Here is a 20,411-nt window from a genome sequence, read left to right on the forward strand (position 1 = left end):
AAGCTCATCCACTGTGTTCAGATGTTTCTTTGAGCAGAGGGATCAAGAGTACAGATAGTTGTGGGTGCAGTATGAATGCTTTATTTATCCAAAGGTAATTGGTAGAATATGAACCCTCTTAACAGCTTGAAAAASAAGTGATCGAAAAATCTCAGTTGTGTAGCTCTCTCTTGCCTATAAGCCCTGCTTTGATTTCTACTTGAGAGAATGTTTCTTCATAGAGTCTCTTTTGCCATGCTTACTAGTGCTCCCTTCTGTGTGTTTGTCTCCCTCCAACCTTTCCTTTGCACTCCAGTATTTCCTGTTGTTTTCTTTTAGTTTCTGTATTTGTTGAGGCTATTACAATAGCTACAAACTAGAAAAAGTTATTGACAGCCTTTGTGATCTTTCAGGGCATTTTGAAAATCCTGTCTTTTAAAGAAGTATTCAGAAGCCTCCATTCTGAGGACTTCTTGTCTTCCATTTCATGTTGTAATAATTTCTAAGTAATTTTAAAAAATAGAAAAAAAAGAAAACCATGTAAGGCAAGTAGAACTCTTCCTCAGAGAATAAATGAGGTCTGGCAGACAGCATTCCTGTGTTCATTTGCTTCTTTTGGAAATGATCTGAATGCACTTTTTGCAGGTATTCCACCTTTTTTGCATTTGCAACATCTTCAAAATTCTGTATTCAATATGTGGTTTATGTGATAATCTGTTCTCCAAAAAGCAACTGAAATTTAAACATTAATGGTTGCCTGGCCTATCACTAATGTGACATTTGCTACATATGTAGCAATACTTTCTTCCTAGTTTAAACAGTGAAATTCTTTAAGATTAACCTCTCTATTTTTGCTGTTCAGCAATTGAATATTTCAAAAAATAGCATTTACATCTCATGCTTTAGATAAACTATAATTTCTCTCCCTCATAATATGGGACTTACGCGTTGACAAAAATTTACACTCTTAAATAATTAACACAAAATCACTCATACCGTGTCAAAAATATTTGTTGCTAATAGCTAGTCTTCATGTTTTTTTATGAAAAGTAAATTCTGAAGGTTTCTTACCTTGCTTTAACTTACAATTGGAGTGTATCTTTTATAGATCACTTTTTTTTGAGGTATGTCTGGGTCTATGTATATATATTTTTACAGATAGCATGTGTGTGTGTACATGCTTATAAATATTTTAAGACAGTTTTGCTTAGTTGATGCTGTTGCACCAGCAAATACAGATACTTCAGTCATGTAAGTAAGGTAAATGACCAATTTAAAAAAAAAAAATGCTTATCAAGAGTAATTCTGAAACAAAACATTTCTTAGGGAAGGCGCTTGATGGAATCCTCCTACCATCTTGTTTCATCTATTGTGTAAATACCATGTGTATGTAGAAGGTATGCTAAACTTAGTTTTGTTAGTAAGAGTCTCTTTGAGGCTCATGAAACAAGATTTTCACCTGTTAGGTGCCTTCTCAAAAGAATCTCCTTTGGTGAAATTGTTGTACCTGCTCTGTTACTAAAACATTTCTTTTGTGCAACAAAAGCCCACAAAGACATTGGCAAACACATCTGTTTTCTCAATACTAGCAACATTCTGCAGTACTATTTTTTTTTCCCCCTCAAAACTAAYAAACCACTTCTTTAGGAGTTACAGGGACAACATGCACAGTGCCTTCAGTATGAAGCGCAGTATGTGGACCACTTAGGATTGCACTTTTTTTTGCCAACTGTACATAAACTTATATAGGTCACAAGGTAATATCTGGTTACATGTTGTATATTGCATTATTGCTAGTCAATTCCTCATTTGAAATATAAGTGGGACTCCATGATGGTAGACCTGGTGTTGGACTTTTGTATAGGTAGAAATTTTTAGCCGTGTAATTTTTTTCTCTTTCTATCTGTCTCTTGATCTGTTTTACTGTTTATTTAGGTTACTATATTCACTGGAGACAAAAGAAAAAATGGAGCAGTTGGTTCTGCTAATCAAGATCCTTGAAGTTGTTTAATACCACTATTTATGAGATATCAGAATGCCTGAGGAAAGAGATTATTCATCAAACACATTTTTCAATTGTTTGCAATAGCTTCAGGACTGAMTAAAATATGCCTCCTGCAGAACTATCAGTTTTGAATTGTTTCCCTGCACAAATGTTGATATGATTTTATTATTAATAGCATAACTCCAGTAGAGATAGGGTCTAAAAATATTCTTGATTATGGGAGCTGCAATATTTTAGACCAAGTATTTTGTCTGTATTAAAATAATATTTACACAAATTGTAAAAGTAAAAGCAGTTAGAATGTCCTTGTCTGTTGGGGCAAAATCTGGGACCTGCTGAGGTTGTTTCCTCCATTTGATGTCTGATTTTTCTCTGAACAGTTCCAAGGACTTGTTCCAGAGTGCTGTATTTGGTGTCTTCAAAGGCCACTCACTGCACACTGAGCAGCTGACAGAAGTCATCTGCAGTACAAAAATGGACAGCCCTGTTTGAAAGTCCCCTTTCTGGGAAGCAACTTACCAGTGGGAAGTGTTTGAGAACACCTGGTTTGAATATATAGTTCTTTCTACCCTTGCTATATTTAATCTGTCTAGTTTGAAAATGCTGAGTTATTTAGCCTTAAGTCTCACATGTAATGTTATGGCCAGTGGTTGAACAAACATTCAGGTTTTATTGCTGTCCTGCCCTTTCACCAGTTTTTCATCAAACACAGCAAAAGTACAGTGGGTTGTACCCCTATTGTCTGCATTGGATTTAGTCTAGAAAGGATGCAACTTAAGTCTATAGGTTGAATTCAGTGGGTTGAATTCTAACATCTGAGTATTGAATTACACTTCCAGGAAGAAAAGGAACCAACCTCAATAAGTATGCTTCTTATGGTAATAGGAAGGTTTATTCTAGTGCACAAGATGTATCTGGTGGTCGTTTGCCTGTGCATGGACAAAAGTATTCTTTCTTTCGGCCAAATTTGACATATAGATATATATGTATAGATATACACAAAATCAGCCAGGATTTTTTTTTTTTTTTTTTTTTTTTTTTTTTTTTTTTTTTTTTTTTTTTTTTTTTTTTTTTTTTTTTTTAATTCTGACAGAATGCGCTTCTCCTCTACTTTTGTACGTTTGAAGAATGCAGACAGAAAGTGCATAATAGAAACCACCATTCTGTGCTCATTTTCCAGCTCTTTCTTCACTTGCATCCTCCTCCATGTGGCACTTCATTGCAAATGCATCACTGTAGGGGAGATGGTACTGCAGTAAAAAGATATCTATTTGGAAAATTATCTCCTGGAAATTGAAATTAGCACAATTGTTAATGTTGCAAGTTAACTGTGCAGAAACTCTGAATCAGAGACTTGAGTTTCCCAATYGACAATAATTTTCCTTTCCAAGGCGTGTAGGAGTCTGTCTACCTGGCTGAATATTTGTTTGTTTTATTTTTTTTCTCCCAAAGAATATGCCTATCCCATAATGATGAAGTTGCCCTGGCCACAGTAGAGTTCATCAGACAAATCTAAAAAAAAATACTAGGTGTTTAATTCCAAGTTCTTTTTCAGTATGGTTTAAAATGGCAAAAATCCCAACAAGAATGCAGAGATGATATAAACCAAGGCAAAGCAGAAAAAAAACATGGAAAGGTAACAACTGAGATTGTTTTAGGCATCACAGCTGTAGAAACAATTGAAACCCACTATTTATGAATTATGGGGACAGTGCATCCAGCAGTGTGTCCTCCTCTTCCAGACACAGACTAGTTTAGATGGCTGTTCATCAGATTAGCTTGGCTGTTAGTGTAATCAGACTGTAAYAGAGCAATCGTGTTTGGCTCTTCAYGKTGTTTGTAGGATGATRGATATAAAGGGAGCACCACTGATTCCCATTTCTTTATGCTTGTGTGCCATTTGTGTGCTCATGTTTGGAGAAGGCAAGGAAACTGTATTTTGTGCTAGACAATTAATTCTGTTCATTGAAAATAATGACAGTGCTTTTATAACCTGCACTTGTTACAATCTAAAATAAACATCCACTCAGTCAAGTTTCTGTTATGGCTGCCTGCCTGCCCATTTCTATACCAATGAAAACAACAAGGGGTGTTTTGACATCAGCTCACACTTGAGCAGCAGCGAGGGTGTTGTTTTCTCCGAGCTGCTGTAGTAGCTATTATTGTTTATTATATGTGCTGCGGTGCCTTGGAAACCAAATCTGAAGTCGTGCCCTGTTGTTCCAGACACCCCATAGACTAATAGTAAGAATAAAAAACCCAGGTCCTCACTACCTTCGACAGCTTGCAGTCTGGTTTTAAGACTGAATGCAATGAGTAGATAAAACAGACAAATAGGTTTGGGAAGGCAAGAGTATAAAGCAGGTCCATAAATTAAAAGCAGAGGTCTCAGTTCACTGTCTTTCTAAATATTTTATTTACTCGCTAAATGCCATTTGGACTTTCTTTCTTCCCCAAATTTACRCTTAAAATAGAGAGTGGCTGTGATGCACGTCTGCTTTAAAGTTTTTGTCTGCTACCACACATGCGGTGCTCTTGCATGGTGTGTGGCACTTTTACATTTAGAAGATTTTCTGTTATTTTGATATGAATGATGACAAAGCTTAATGGGTTTTTGCAGTGGTATGAGGCTGAGTATTTTTGAATTAAATAGAGGGCTAAAATAGTCATGAAATTGTGTGGGCACTTTAGTATTTGTTATTTGTTAATTAAAGAGGCTGGCTTACCTTCTTTCTGTCTTGAATGGGCATTTCAGATACATAAATACATATTTCAGATAATAGAATTATATTCTAGGTTTTAAGTAATTGTGATTTTCTGTGAATATGTAAAGGAAGGAAAAACTGGAATCAAATTTTTGGTTTTAATCTACTTTGTATAATTGTTAAGATATGTTGCTTGCATTCAGTGGTGCTCATCTCTTTGTCTATTGTTCATATCTCTAGTATGTTCTATCTTTTAGCAAATGCAAGTTTTTCAAATTAAAGGATGATATTTATAACATGAATGAGGCTATCTTGTGCCTGGAGAGAAAATAAGAACCTTGAGTTGGATCCTTCTTTACAATTAGAATCTGTTCCACTGTTCTGTAGGTCTTTGCAGCAGCATAGTCTGATGCTGGTTGGCTGTAGAAAAATGATAGATTCAGATGTGGACTCAAGCTCACCCAGTAAACTCTACAAAAGCAGGAGAATTTCAGGGATGGGAATGGTCATCTGCTACATTTAATGAGCTCTTGMGTATTAGATAATGTATTCTATTCAGGTTATTTTGAGAGCTATTGTGTTGTATACCCTAATGTGTTCTCTTTGATTGGGTTATTCAGTACTCAAATATCAGTCCTAAATTTCATTATTTCCCAGTCTACTAGTTAGCTACCCCAAATTATCTGATGGTAGCACTAAGGTCCAAGAGGAATATTTTAGATTGGTGCTTAAAATGTTCGTATGAGTCATATTTCATGTAAAATTATAAGGTGAAAAATCCTCATTTTAACAGTTCCTCCTCTCCAAACAAAATATAAAAAAAAAAAAGACGGGCACTCATTTTTTTGCTAACCATTTTACAGAATCAGAATCACAAAATCATTTGGGTAGGAAAATACCTTTGAGATCATCAAATCCAACCTATAACCTAACATCACTGTATCAATCAGACCATGGCATGAGTACCACATCCAGTCTTTCTTTAAACAGCTCTAGGGAGGCTGACTCCACCACCTCCCTGGGCAGCCCATTCCAGCATTGCCTSACACCTTCTGTGAAGAAATTCTTTCTAATTTTCTGCCTAAATCTCCACTAGTGCAGCTTAAGACTTATTTCCCTGTCCTGTCATTGTTTTCCTGGGAAAAGGGACCAATCCCCCGTGGTTATAGCCTCCTTTCAAGTGGTAGAGGGTGATAAGGTCACCCTTGAGCCTCCTCTGCAGGCTAAACAACCTCAGCTCCCTCAGCTGCTTTACATGAGACTTATGCTCCAGGCTCTTCATCAGGTTTGTTGCCCTCCTCTGGATATGTATTCTCCATTGTCATTTAATTATGACAGTGCCTTATGTTACCTGTACAATGTGTTTACCCCCACAGCAAATATGAATGAAAATTCTGGATGCAAGGAGTGATGTCCAGGATCAAACCTCTTACTTGGATGCACTTCTGTCATTGCTATCTGCCTGGATAGCAATGCAACAAGGAAGATTAAAGAAAATTATTTTATGGATGAAGGCTTTTTGTTCTCTAACACCTGGGTATTTTACAGTTTTCCTTCTGCACAAACCCACTTTACACATCTGTCTTTCATGCAATCAGTGRAAGTCAGAAAGATCCCCTCTCCAATATGTTGATTGTGAGTTTACTGTGAAGTATTTCTCATTCTAAGATTTAAGTGCAATGGTGTCCTGTGAGTTCTTTAGCCTCTTAGATGTTGCTGTGAGTAGATCATTCCTATTCTGTTCAGGCCTGACTTTAGGATGTATTTATTCTAAATACAGTGAGAAGGTTGAAAGAAACTTACCACATTCTTTTCCTTAGCTTCTTCCATACAAACAAACTTTTGTTCATACCTCTTATTCTAGGAAATTAAAAAAAAAATAGTTTAAACAGGCTCTAGGGACAGATCTTTAGATTGTTAGATTTGGGTGTTGTAGTTTTTTCAGTGAGAGTAGGCAGCACTTTTTAAATTATGCTGGTTCTTTCTTGATTTTTCAATAGGACTCAGACACAGTGCTCATGCTATCCTTTCAGTGGTCTTCACTGTAATATTAAATGTGTCAGATCTTGAACAAGAATAATATCTTAGAATAAAGGAAGAAAATAATCTCATCAGTCAACTATTTGGCTTGAGGAAAAGGACTTGGGAGACGTTGAGTTGTGAACGGAGTTTATAAGGTTGGGGAGTGACTAACACCAATGCTTTGGCTTTAAAATATGTTAATTCTACTGATGAACTAGTTACCTAGATCTCTATTACTCTCTCTCAAAATTCTTCAGACCCATGCAGAATTCCATTTTGAGATCTGGGGCTCAGAACGTAAAGCTAAATTTTTAATTAAAATCCCACAGCTTTTCCCTTAAAAATGATACTTAAYTGGATTAATCAACATGTATAGAGTAGATAAACTGTAAGATAGGAAACTGTCAAGATGGAAACCATATGAATCAACTTTTTAGAAGAAATGTTCACAATGCCTAAAGTTAAAAATACTCTGAGGGGAGGAATAGGATGATTTATACGTAAAAATGCCAGAGAGAAACTTCTCTTGTGAAATTTCCCCTGAAGTAAATATTTTTCTAACCACATCTGGCTAAAAGAGGCTCATTACCCTATTACATATAAGGAAGAATCATAGTATGAAACACAGGCCAGATGCATTCCCTTTACATCATCAAAGAGCCTTTTATTCAGATTCCCCACATAAAAATCAGTCTTCAAAATCCTCCTGGAAACAAAATTAATAATACACTAAAGATGTGCAAGAAGAGGAAGGACATTTTTATATTTTCTAATGGAATGCTGTGCACAGATTGGKGGGCCAGCATTGCCTCTCGGCCAGTATGGCATGTGCTGAAATGCAGAGTGATGTCARTTCACTTGCTCAGCTTAGAACTACTCGTTGGCACAAATCTTCTCATAAGCCAATAAATATGTACTGCCTCTGAATGCAACTAGTTTCATATGAGCTTGCTCAGCTGTTTTGCCAGGATATTTCAGTTCAGAATTATCTTCCCAAAATCTGGGCTGCCTCTAAATTGCTTGTCTAAATGCCAAAGTGACAGAAGTAGAATTGAAAATTTGTACTCCTAGCTGTTAGTGTATCCGTTGCACAGCCCATACTTCATATGCACTATGAAAAAATATTAGAATTACATGGTTTTCTAGAAGTGCAAAACAGAGGAGAAAAAGACCATCTAATACCAAGTTAGATGTTTTTACAATAATGGTTTCTGCTCCTAATTCTASAGAAGTATATAGGTAAGGATTTTGAAAATCTTAGTTTCTAGATTYTAGGACTTGTACTGTTTCCCTGTACCTATATTAGCCTATATGTATTGGAAACCWGCAAAAATCTTGTCCATATTATAAAGGAGAGGCTGGATGAATAGGGAAATACAAGTTAATTGTGAACATAATTGCACTTCTGGTGGATAATTGCAATCGTRAGTCAAGCAAGACAGCTTCTAACAGTTGGGTCAGGTTTTTAATTCTGTGATCTAAATTATTGATGAGGATATTTTCACAAGCTTTCTATATAAAAATTGACTTTGTAACAGAGGGGTCAGCTGGTCTTGTCTTTTAGCCTTTGTGAYTCTCAGTGATAATCAGAAGCTGTTTACCTGTAAATGTGTGCTGTTTTTATGCATCCTGACATACATACCAAATGTGGGTGGTGAATTACTTRCAAGTTTTATGAAGCAAAAATTAATTCTGTAGGTTCTAGTTGAAAGAGTGATTTAATACCTTGGGAATCTTGAAAGCCATATTGARTCAATTATGGAAAGCCCAGTGCAGGCTACTTTTCACAGTGTGGCTGCAGTCAGATGATGCATAAAGAAAACAAGTGGATCAGTACAAGAATGCATAATTGTATGAATCAGAAGAGTTTCCATATCTGTTAGACAGCTGCATTGAACACAATATATCTTGAGACTGATACAGTGTTAATATAAGAGAACTTTAGATAAGTGTTGAGGTTGATTAGGACTATAAAGATTTTTATGAGAGGAGACTGAAAGGTTGAGATTATTTATGCAGAAGACGGATTGAAAAATTCTATAACCTGTCTCCTAAAGCAAGATTTAAGAGCCCATCCAGCATCATCAAATACAATAAATTCAAAAAAGATAAATAAGAATTTTGTTTTGTATCTGAAACTCAAAGAAATGACAGAATTCTAGGTCAGAAAGATGGAAATGTAAGATAATTAAGAAAGATATTTGTCACACTTTTCAATTAGAATTTTAAATAATAAGTGTATGAGGTTTTAGAAAAGATAAATCACTTTGAAGAAAGAAGTTCCTGAGTCAAGCAGTCAAATATATACTTCCACTATAATGGTTTATTGCATCTTTCTGGGATGTGTCTTGGCTCATTGACATTATGAATATTGAGTAAGAGTCAGGATATTGGACAAAATGGACAATTATTTATATTCATGGTGACAATTTCCCTTCCTTTGGCAATTGGCATTAATTTGTTATAATTTTTCTCTGCTCTATTTGTCAGGAAAAAAGAATGAATGGCAGCTCTAATTTCSCTTTCTGGCCCCAGAAATCGGATGTCGTAGTTGCCTTTCAGAGATTCAAAGGTTCAAATAKTTTAAAGCTTCTTTCATTCACATTTCATGCTTATGCTATATAAACAGGTCTGGGATTACAGAAAGCATCTAATGCTTCTCTTCTSTCATTTTGCTACTTGGATAATGAGAGATGGTACACTTTACAATTTCAGGGATGCTGAGCTGGAAGCACTTGCTGCATGTATTTTATTCTAAAAACACATAACTTGAAAATTTTTCTGCCTCTGTGTGTCTCAATTTCTGTATTGTGATAACTATTGGAAGTCTTACCATGATAATATGAAGAACATAATAGATTCATAAGAAGTTTGCTTTAAAAAAGTTCTTAACAAGAGTGTCTTCTCCTCCTCCTCCTGTAATTTACAGGACGAACAATTTCAAATCTAAAATGTAATCCTTCTTGATCAGGACATTTGAATGCTGGACCGGACCAGAATCTGAATTCTGAACTTACTTTTTTTCCTCACAGATATTCAAACCCTTAAATGCCATTGTGTTAGCTGTCAAATTGGCATGCTCTGGCTGTGAATAGAACTGGTTAAAAAGGGAGAATTTCTGTTCTGGGTTAAAAAGAAAGAACCTTTGATTATGGAATTAAAGGAATAAATACCGGAACTTCCCTCCTTGCCCTTCCACCAAAATAAACTCAAAATTAATTACYGTTAGTTATAGTCTGTTAAAATCAGGGAATATGAATGTTGAAAATGCAGGTCAAGAGCAGGTTACTCAGTCCCATGTCCAGTCTGCTTTTGAATTTTTGTTGTCTCCTTCACAGTGAAATTTTTTTTTCCTGATATATGATATCAGAATTTCAGAGTACCARCTGGTGCTTGTTGCAGCTTGTCCTTTCCCTGAGCAGAGATTTTGCTCCCTGATGCCACTAGGGTCCTTAGGTGCTGCTAGAGAGTTGCTCCTCCTGATGTTTTCTTTGTTCCCATTGCCTGACATAATGATGGCTCCAAACAGGGTAGATCCCCTWCAGGCACAGGTACATGCACATGTCTATGTTAGAAAGAGTTGCTGGTTAGTGTTTTCCTCATTGTTACCCATGAGGGAGGCTCCTTCCAACCAACTGTCCCTAAGTTGGATTTGGTATTGTTGCTCCCAGCCTGCAGGCTGGTGCCTGTCCAGCCATTGGCTYCCACTCATTTTTGGTTTTCCTTATCCTGGGTGTTGTTTTCTGGAGAATTTGATATGTAATATGTGACTTTCCCAGAGACTGAGGGTGATTAACCTGGGGTATTTACCTGGGGTAATGAGTGCAGAATTTGAGCTGTTTTGCTCAATGGCCATAGTCAGAAACTTGGCTTACTTTCTGATTAATTTTTCTTCCTGTTTGACTCACTTCTTGGCTAAAACTGCTCTGTTAGAACAAAGTAAAGGGTCTGGGATTAAAATTTAGGTAACTAAAGAAAAAATAATTAGGAGAACTACAAATTATTTGMGGTTACTTGAGAATTTTCATACACRTAGTTTAAACATGGAACAYTGAAACTCTGATTCGAGTGATCTCAATSTATAGAAAGGAAGGTAGTAAGAGGCAAATCACAGGGCTTCATAAAATATAGCACTGACTGTGATAAAMAGGCTATTCAGTCTTGCTACAGTGCAGATATCTCTGGTAGTAAATYTGCCAGACACTGCTATGCTGTGAGGAAGGAAAGAGGTTGAAGGACATTCAGCTSGAAAAGGCCAAAGGCAAGAGAATTTGACAAGAACCTGAACATGTCTAGAAGGCATTAGGAGCTAAAAGGGAGGAAAAGTGATTGGTGGGATTCACAAGTGTCTAACAAAGAACAATAAAATAAAATTTAGGGGGAGTCTATCAGGAAACTGATTGGTGAGATGTTAAAAGCTGTGGACACACTTCTGTGTTAATCTGAAGGGCAGCCCTCGAGCTATGAAAACTGAATTGACTAACAAATACAAATTTTTATCAGTCTCATAAGAGCAGAGAAATGAAGGGAATGCTTTTATGAGAACTCATATGTCTAGCAACAGTGATGCTCTGTTACATGCTGTGAAGATGATCCTTTGAAATTTCTGTGGAAACGTTGCCACTGATTCCAGTCAAGGTGGATCAAGACCATAACGCTAATACAAGCCAGGGTCATTTGTCCAGGAGCAAAGGTGGCAATGCACTAGGAATGGTTGTACCAGTTCAGGACCATAGGGAATACCTAGGGAAAATAAGTATTCAGTAAGCCGTWAGCTGTGCCTGGGAAGCTATAGAGAAATGTTAAATGTTTTCCCTCATAGGAAGAGTTAATTAGTTAATTGGTTATACTTGGAAGTGATGTTGTATGGAGCTATACCATTCCATCCAAGAGGAAATGATAGGTTTATGTAGTTTTGTTTTATTAGGTCTCAAAGACTGTTATGKTCTCTATTTGACAATGTAGCACGTGAAAGTTCAGTTTGATTTTCCTTGTTTGTCAGGAGGTTATTTCCTTTGTCTCACTCAGATGTTTCACTTGCCGGGGCCTCAACTGTGCGTGGAGCCCGCCTTGTTCTCACGCAGATTGTTGCCCTTCTGATGAAGAGGTTTCAGCACACGAGGCGAGACTGGAGAGGAAGCCTGTCAAATGTGCTCCTGCCCGTCCTCTTTGTTGCACTGGCGATGGCCTTGTTTAGTGTGAAGCCGCTGGCTATTGATTACCCTTCTCTCAAGCTGACACCAAGACTTTATGACAATGCAGAATCATTCTTTAGGTAAAGAGCTCATCCATCATCATCCATCAATATCCAGGGTTCTGGGACCTTTACCCTTGAGTTCTCATATTTTAAAAACTAGTTGTATTCTAGAAAGAATGTTATTTTTTGCAGTAGTTACATGGGGATTTTTTTCAGATGTTTAGCATGCTTTTATAGATTATTGTGAGGGAAAGATAAAATTAGAAAAGCTGTGTGCAAAGGATTTTCTGGAGGAAAGGGCAAAGACTTTGTAGAAGATTGAACTCAAATCAATACTAGCCATGACCATTTGCATGTAAATGCACAAGTGGATTTGAACAAGTCTTTGCATGCTTCATTTTAACAAATTGCTTYGGTCCAAAGCTATTTGCTCTAAATAATTCTTGGTTTTGAAAATGCCACATAGTAATCACAGAGCCTGTTGCCCTTCTTACTCATCTTATTTTCTATATGTTCAGCTTTGAAACCAACCAGACTATTTATTTATTAGTTTGTTTTTAATGTATTGTATCTATGGAATTATTCTGTAGAGAGAGCATATCACACACACAGATCACTTTCTCCACTGTGCAAATATACAGATGAACATAACARGAAGCTGTTTGAATTTATAAATATAATACCAATTCATTTTATAAGCATAAAAGCACTTGGGGCWTGCTAACTGCTAGGAGCGCATGTTTATAAAGAGAATGATGCCTATTGGTAGATGTTGWGATTGGTTTAGTCATAATTGTAATGAATTTTCTTTGCATGACCACATAGAGTTTTTTCAGATGAGGTAATTTTGGTATGTTTCTTATGCATGGCTTTATAGTCCTTTAATTTCTTGGAAATACACAGGACTTTGAGCCTGAAGGTTAATAGATATAGACATATTATTATGTCTTTATTTATTTCATTTTTAAAATTTTTCTTTCCTCTTTGCTCCTTACCACATGGTCCACTTTGAACAGCGCTGATGATGACAGCCCAGGAAACCTTTCTCAAGTTCTGCTGGGATATTTCTCTGATTGGGACCACTCATGCACAAATTCGCAACATGGGTAATTTTGAATAGTGTAACTATTTCCTTAATTGTAAATATTGAACATTGAMTTTTTTTTTCTTTCTGTGTAATGGATTATCTTAAGCTTTTTTTTTGGCAGCTTGGGGCTAGTGACAAATGTGTTCTTTTAAAGGAGCTGGCATCCAGGCAAAGAACATAGGTAGGCTTTACTGTTAAAGGTTTTATCCATACAGCTTAAAAGTCAGTGGCAGTTTCATGGATTAATTTCCAGATGATTTTGATCAAGTCTGATGTCCATATGAAGGATGAATAGACAATAAGGAAAATATTTGTTAGGAAGCATTCTAGAYTTCCAAATTCAGGAATGCAGTGGTGACCATGCTTTAATGATTGCTGCAAATATGAGACATTCAGCTCATTTGATTCCCAGGTAAATATTTTTAGTAAACCAATTTTGATAAAAATGAGTAAAATTTGTATCACTTTAGACACAGCTGGCCCTGTGATCAAATGCTAAGAAGGTGTTCAGCATGCCAGATCTGCCCATTACTCTCTGTATTTCATGTGTTAAGTAATAGATACTTTTCATTAGATAGTTATACTTATATAATGTTTATTCCATTAGAAAAAATAATTCATGCTGGCAGACAGAATCTACATCATCCCAGGATTCATGCAGATGTGTGTCTGAACAGGAGGTATGTAATTTCTTATTTACTTATGTATATAAAAGATATCTGTCTGTGTATTACTTCTAATTCCTTGGCTGCTGTTTTGGAAGGACTAGTGGAAGTGATGAGGAAATAAATCCTCACAGGTCTGGGTTTGTTATGATTGGAGATTTGCTTCTGTTTCATCTAATGAAATTGAACACAATTTTCTTTTCTTTTTTTTTTTTTCCTTTTTTTTTTTTTTTTTTTTGCACAAATATGTGCACTAGAAATGGCTCTAGATTGATCTGAAATAACAGGATCAGAGACAGCAGAATTATTTACAGCAGATGCAACTTACTTTAAATATGTTACAGGACTCTGATTAAGCAAAACTGCCATGTAAAACAAGGTTAAAACATAACTCTTCCATAACATCTGGAAGATTACCTGCTTTCAAAGGGAAGGGCAGGTGAACCTAGCTGATAAAACCCACCAGGGAATACACATGAATGAGATTTGTTAGAGTTTATGTTTTGGGCTTTGGATTTGAAAATAAAATAGGCTTCAAGAAATGAAGGATTTTGAAAAACAATAAATTTCTGACCTTCTTGACTAATGACCTTTCCTGCTGACTTGCTCTGAGTTGAGTGGWAAACAAGAAAGTAAAATTATGTCTGAGGTTACAAAGTTATTTCCCCAAAAGGGAACATACTACAAAAAAGTTTCTCTTGATCATAAAGATATAAATATTTAGAGTAAGAGTTGCATATGACATACAGCAATACAGTTTTGGGGAAAATAGGAAACTAGTTTTTTACTTTTCTGGGAAAGGAATAAGTCTGCTTCTCATACTAATGAGATTTATATTTAAAATACAAGACAGTTGAATAAAATACAGATAGAAACTTACACAGGGAGAAGCCTACAAGCCTACTAACCATGAAAACTGAAAGGAGAGAAGTCACTTGACAGTGGAGGCAGAACTTGTATCTGTGATGTATGTAAAAGTAATCTGTGAGAGTGAATTTTCAATTTCTATGGGGTTGAGACATCAAATAAACATTAAAATTTTTCAGTTGATAGGCATAAAATACTTTGCAAGGCTTCTGAGATAATTGAGTCTAATATCTGTCACCTTTACTTTGTGAGAATGTCCCACTGAATTATTGGAAGACACCTTCCTTTATTCTTCTCTGCAGCCCATCAATAAAATTTTTAGAAATGTATAGCATTAATTGGAATTTTTCTTTCATCTCATATTTATCTGATGCCTATTTTGTATTTCTTCTAAGGAAAAACAAATAAATAGCAGTCTTGCCTTTTTCATTGCTGTAAACATTCCTAACTTATATACAAGTTTTGTTGTTTTCAAAACAAAACTGACTGACAGGGCTGCAAGAGGAATCAAAGAGATTTCTAATATGTAGGTGGCACAATCATTTGAGCTGCCTTATAAACATAAAACTATGCATAAATTATTGAAAAGCTGTTAAAGCTAAGAAAGGAAAATCCAGTTAAAAAGAAATGCTGCAAAATCTACATAAAAATTAAAAAAAGGTTATATGCATTGCCACTGTTTTTTTAAAATGCTTTACTTATGTATTCTGTTTTTCAGATGTGCACAAGTTTCAATACCTCTGCTCTCTATGTGAAGAATAAGRAAGGACATATTTTGTACAATCTTTCAGGGTTCCCWGTGGAAGARTATTTAGTGAGGCCTTCCAACAAAACAAGGTAACCTTAAAATGTCTAGTTTTTGTTTATCCTTTGTTTATAAATCCTACAGTCCTTCCTGATCCAAAGCATAGACGTTTGTCACTGAGAATATAAAGGGTAGTTGTCTTTATCTAGTGATTGTTATCAAGGTGTAAAGTAAGGCTATGATTCAAGGTGATGTGAAACCCCCTCAATGTTCACATCTCAGAACTTCCTCCAGCAGTTGCATGATGATTGCCTCTAGGCAAACTTTGGATTTCCTTCCAYGTAGTGAATTATTTCAGCATCTCAGAGATGCATATCTAAACCAGGTGAACAATATCATTTCCACTCCTTAGAGACTCAATCAAATAGATGTGGATATGCTCCAATTAATATTTCCTTTGAAGTAAAAAGGGCTGGTATGCCCCTGGCAATACTTTAGATTCTGTGATATCAGCAACAGAGGTTATCTGCTGTATTTTGAGGTTTACTTATATGCCTTTACAACTCAGCCTCTGCTGATAATGTAAGTGGAAATATTAGACCATGTATGATTTTATCAARAAGAAAGTGTTAGCCACTTATGTATTGAAACAAAGTGCATCTGATTTGATATAGAGGTAAGCATCTTTGGATGAAAGATTGAGCCAGAATATTAATGGACTAGGAAGAAATGAAGCTGTTTAAGATGTTTCTCACTTTTTTCACAGCCCTTCCTGTTGCTCAGCTATTTCAGCTTTCAAAAAGCAATAATTCTAATCTGAAGGAATACCTTTGATGGAAAGGAGCCAGTAACATTCACCTGATTAAAGACTACATTGGCCCCCTGCTTTTTAACAGGGCAGGAGTTTGTGAGGAGTGAAGTTTTACTTTCAGTTGAAAAGAAAAAAAAACATTAGGGTAGCTACATCTACTCTACCCTTGCAATAAAACTGCAAAGTTTAAGGCAGGTWACTTTTTGTTACTTTAATTTCCACTGCAGATATGGTGGTTGGTCTTTTGGAGAGAGGAAAGCATTTGAACTTCAAGAGAAAAAATTGAATAACACCAAATCTCAGCCTCTGGCTAAGGTAAGGGTTGCATGTATGTGTGCACATCGGTATGTATGTATTGATTACTTTTTCAGGCTTCAGATACCACAGTGCTTAGCAAATAATAAATCATTACATAAAATCTTTGTACTGAGTAATGGGGAGAAAATGCTCTGTCTCTTGTAGTCTAATTCTCTGTTCATAATCCTTGAAGTACTCTCCTGTATTTGAGAAACAGTTTTAAATAAGTCAAATGATACAGCTTTTGTTGTTTTTTTTTCCCAGTGAACTAATATTAGAGTCTAAATTTAAAACTTGTTTTTCAGTAGTCAGCCAAATATATTTTTTATTGTTTTCTACAAAAAGCCAATGTCAGAATTGACCAAAATGCATGGAACATCACAATAATGGGTTGCTATTGATGCTTTTTTCATGACTACAAGGCATACTTTGCTTTGTTTCATTTCTCTCACTACCCAGCCCTCCCCAAGAGTAAAGATATCTTCTAGGAGCAACTCCTTCTGCATAGCAAATATACTATCCTTTTTTCAAAAGAACCTTTCTAAAGCATTCCAAGGGAAGTAAAATCCCCTGGATTGGTTAGTGCTTGCTAGCTTTCAGGTCTCATCCCAAGTTTTCAAAATATGGAGATACTGTACCTCTCCACTGCATACAAAAAGGCCTTGAGGAAAAGCCCTTTATTTCAGTTGTCTTAGAATAATCTTTCTTCTTTGACTTTTGGGATCCATTCAAATGTGGATGTGTTATGAGTAGAGGAACAGCAGTCTTGGAGAAGTATTGATGCATAACAGTGAGTGGTCTCTGTATTTGAGGCAAAAAAGTTTTGTTAAGAGGAAGCTGTGCATTTTCCAGATTCCAGATTAGGACCCAAAAGAAAAGTTCTTCTGCATTTTAATTGTTTTATAGACATATAAATTTTATTTGTGCTTATTAAAAAAAAATAAAAAAAAATATTAGGAACAGTGTCAATAAGCTCCATCCCAAAATCCATTTTGAGACAAAATGCTAGAAAAAATTAGAGAAGTTCTCCAATCCAATGWAATTTCATGTTTAGTTTTGCAAAATCACTTCCTATTTCTAATAACTTTTCCATGTAATTTATTAGAAATGTCCCTATTCTATATGCAAATCTGAGCATAGATTTTCATTTTGGCCATTTGTAATCTCTCTACTACTCCCATATATTTTGTAGCTTTGAACTCTGGTTCCATTAATCCTTCATTAAAAACTTGAAGGCGCTCAGTTGGATTTTTCTTTTCTGACTCCCATTTTCTTCTGAATGTCTTTAATCATTTTGCACTCTGGTTTTGACATACTTACACTGTGGTTTTTGTCAGGTCCTTTTTTAAAATRTATTTGGTGTAGAGCTCCACCTGCCATCAGGACAGGGATAAATTATAGTTATAGTAAGTAAGCTTCATATTTCAGACCCAAAGCAAATAGTGGAGTAAATTTATAAAGGGCACAGTATTATCTAAAGTATCTCCTGGAAGTGTCTTTCAAGTGATGCAATGTCAAATTATTACATTAACCTTTGAGTAATTAATGACCGGATTTTTACTTTGACCTTTCAGGCTTGTTCATGAGACAGTGAACAGCCTGGTATGAAGGAAAATGAGAAATTTGCATTTAAAGAGAATTATTATTATTCATTTCATTTTAGAAAATTTCAGAAYCTTTATATGTTGTTCTCTTCTACTCAAAAAGCCAACACTTATTCTTGTTCAAATTAAAACCATTTATTTAGTACCTATTTTACCATATTTAATMATACTGTGCTATATATACATGCGTATGTGTGATATACGCATGCACACAAAAAGATGCTTATAGGTGCACACAAGAGAGAGAATTTACCTATTACATTCAAATGTGGCTGATTAAAAACCATTATTATTGGCATTATTGATGATCAGTGCTATGGAGCAAAAACACAACTCAAATTTTTTGTATTTTCATGACTGAATATTCTTTGGCTTCCTTAGGTAATATGAACAAAAAAATTGTTCCATAATGATTTCACAATTGATATTTTTTTATAATATAATGAAATATAGGAAGAACATGTGGTAATTTTAAATACTGCTGAGAGGCAAATTGTACTTTTCGTGTGTCATTCAAAGAAGTACATTTTGCCAATCCCAAAGGTTGGGACTTGAGGGTTTACAGTACAGTAATTGTATAAGTGTACTGAGGRAAAAAATACATCTTTCCAGTCTAATATCAAGCACAAATCTGGACCAGTAATGCTTAGGGATTTCTCTGCTACTTCTCATTTTTTTTTCTTAATACGCCATATGTTAGTTGAAATGTCAGTCCGGCTTTATTCTGGAATATTAATGGTAAGTAAAATATGTAATAACATAAAGCAGAACTTCAATCTGATGTAGTGAGGGCTTGTGTTTTTYCTTGGAAAAGAATTTTCTTAACAATGGATAGAATATAAAATAAAAATTGGTTTCTGTTCTTCAGATCTTTTCTGCCCTCTCTAAATAATTACCTGTATGGCACAGAAGAAATATGAAAGATATTTCAGCTAGYGCTAATATATTTCCTTTTTTTTATATTTTAGCTTGGCAAACAATTTTGGTCAAGTTTTAGAAGAAAAACTCTTTTCTTCTTTAGAAGAAAAACCTTATGTGTATTTTCTGATGAAGTGAACAACCTCAAATGTCTCTTTCTCCAGATTATAATAAATTAAATATCCACCCTCAATTTGATTATTTCCTCGTGATTTGATTCAGTTGCATAATGCAGCTTGAAGGAMTAATTCCAATTAACATGTTGGATATTGAAATGTTCTGTTACACACAATGCTCTATTGTGTTTTTTGTATATTCATTTGAATATTGGTCGTGTTACTATATTTCAGAGGTGTTCTTTGAACACTTGTGACCTTTTCCCTGTCTGAATTAAATGAGGATGTAKTGTAAGAATTTTGCTTTTTAATTTTTTTAATTGCCTTTTTTTTCAATACAATGAACACAATTACAGTGGAGTTTCACTATGTATGTATGTATAACTTTGCATTTGGCACAAATCTTTAAAAAAAAAAAAGATAAAATAAGAGGTGAAGGTATGGAGCTGTGGAAAAGGCAGGTTACCCTTGATCACTTGTTTCTGTCTTTTTGCTCAGATTGCTATTTGCACAGGAAGTCCTGCCCTGCAAAGCGTTTCAGTTTTCCTCAGGAAACTTATGTTCTCTTTCACTGCATTTCTTTAAAGACCTTTCTTGTTGATTAGTGAATCAGAGATCTAGTTTTTTGAGTTTGTGGGAACTGAACTGGAGAAGAACAAAGGAATTTCATATGACTTTGCAAAGAAGGAAAGACTTTGGGCTTTGTTCTGTTTTTTTAAATGTGGGAACATAAGTAAGGTTGGATATGTTGGACAGTATAAGGAAAAAAAAAAAAAGCAGAATTTTCTGCAAGTAAATGAGAACAGCACCAAAGCAATGGTAAGAGAGTCTTTAGGGAAGTTACCAAGGTATAACTGTATAGATGGTAATTTTAGAAATTATCTAAGAAAACTGGAATCTTAGGAGTGTTAAGGCAATAAAGACAAATATTAAATCCTGTTCGCTTTGCAGTATGATTCAGAATCCAGACTGTCAGTGAGAATTGCCCAACCTAGAATGTACAAAGTGCAGAGTACAAACAGCTGATACCAAAGAGGGAGAGGTTAGGAATTTTTCAACTGTTAAAAAAAAAGGAGAGAAGACATGTTGATATCACGTGAGAAACTGATATTAATYGGATGGTTTTAGATATCACTGAAACTGAAAACAAACATAATAATTTGACACAGTTTTCAGTATGGATAATGTAAGTTTGAAAGCACTTTGATTAACAGTAATGGATGATAGCAATTTCTAACTGCAGAGGAGAACTCAAACCTCATTATGTTTGGTTTTGAGACATATCAAGCATATCTCAGCAGCAGTCCTAGAAAGTCAAAGTGTAAATTAAGGGTATATTTATCAAGTCAGGATTATTCTGAATGATCTGAGGATAAAGCATTTGTTACTACAG

At 35.3% G+C, this 20,411-nt stretch overlaps 1 protein-coding gene across 1 annotated transcript in view; it reads left to right on the forward strand.

The window, feature by feature from the left end:
* The window catches only part of ABCA13 (ATP binding cassette subfamily A member 13), a 171,143-nt gene that overhangs the window by 89,059 nt on the left and 61,673 nt on the right, over positions 1–20,411 (forward strand). The window contains exons 36-40 of the mRNA XM_057370805.1: positions 11,740–11,986; positions 12,925–13,014; positions 13,603–13,675; positions 15,246–15,364; positions 16,311–16,398. Coding sequence (XP_057226788.1) covers positions 11,740–11,986; positions 12,925–13,014; positions 13,603–13,675; positions 15,246–15,364; positions 16,311–16,398 — 617 coding nt within the window. The remainder of the gene's footprint in view (positions 1–11,739; positions 11,987–12,924; positions 13,015–13,602; positions 13,676–15,245; positions 15,365–16,310; positions 16,399–20,411) is intronic.

Source organism: Malurus melanocephalus, unplaced genomic scaffold, assembly GCF_030028575.1.
Source record: "Malurus melanocephalus ecotype Western Australia unplaced genomic scaffold, MMel_1.1 scaffold_133, whole genome shotgun sequence".
Taxonomy (NCBI): Eukaryota; Metazoa; Chordata; class Aves; order Passeriformes; family Maluridae; genus Malurus; species Malurus melanocephalus.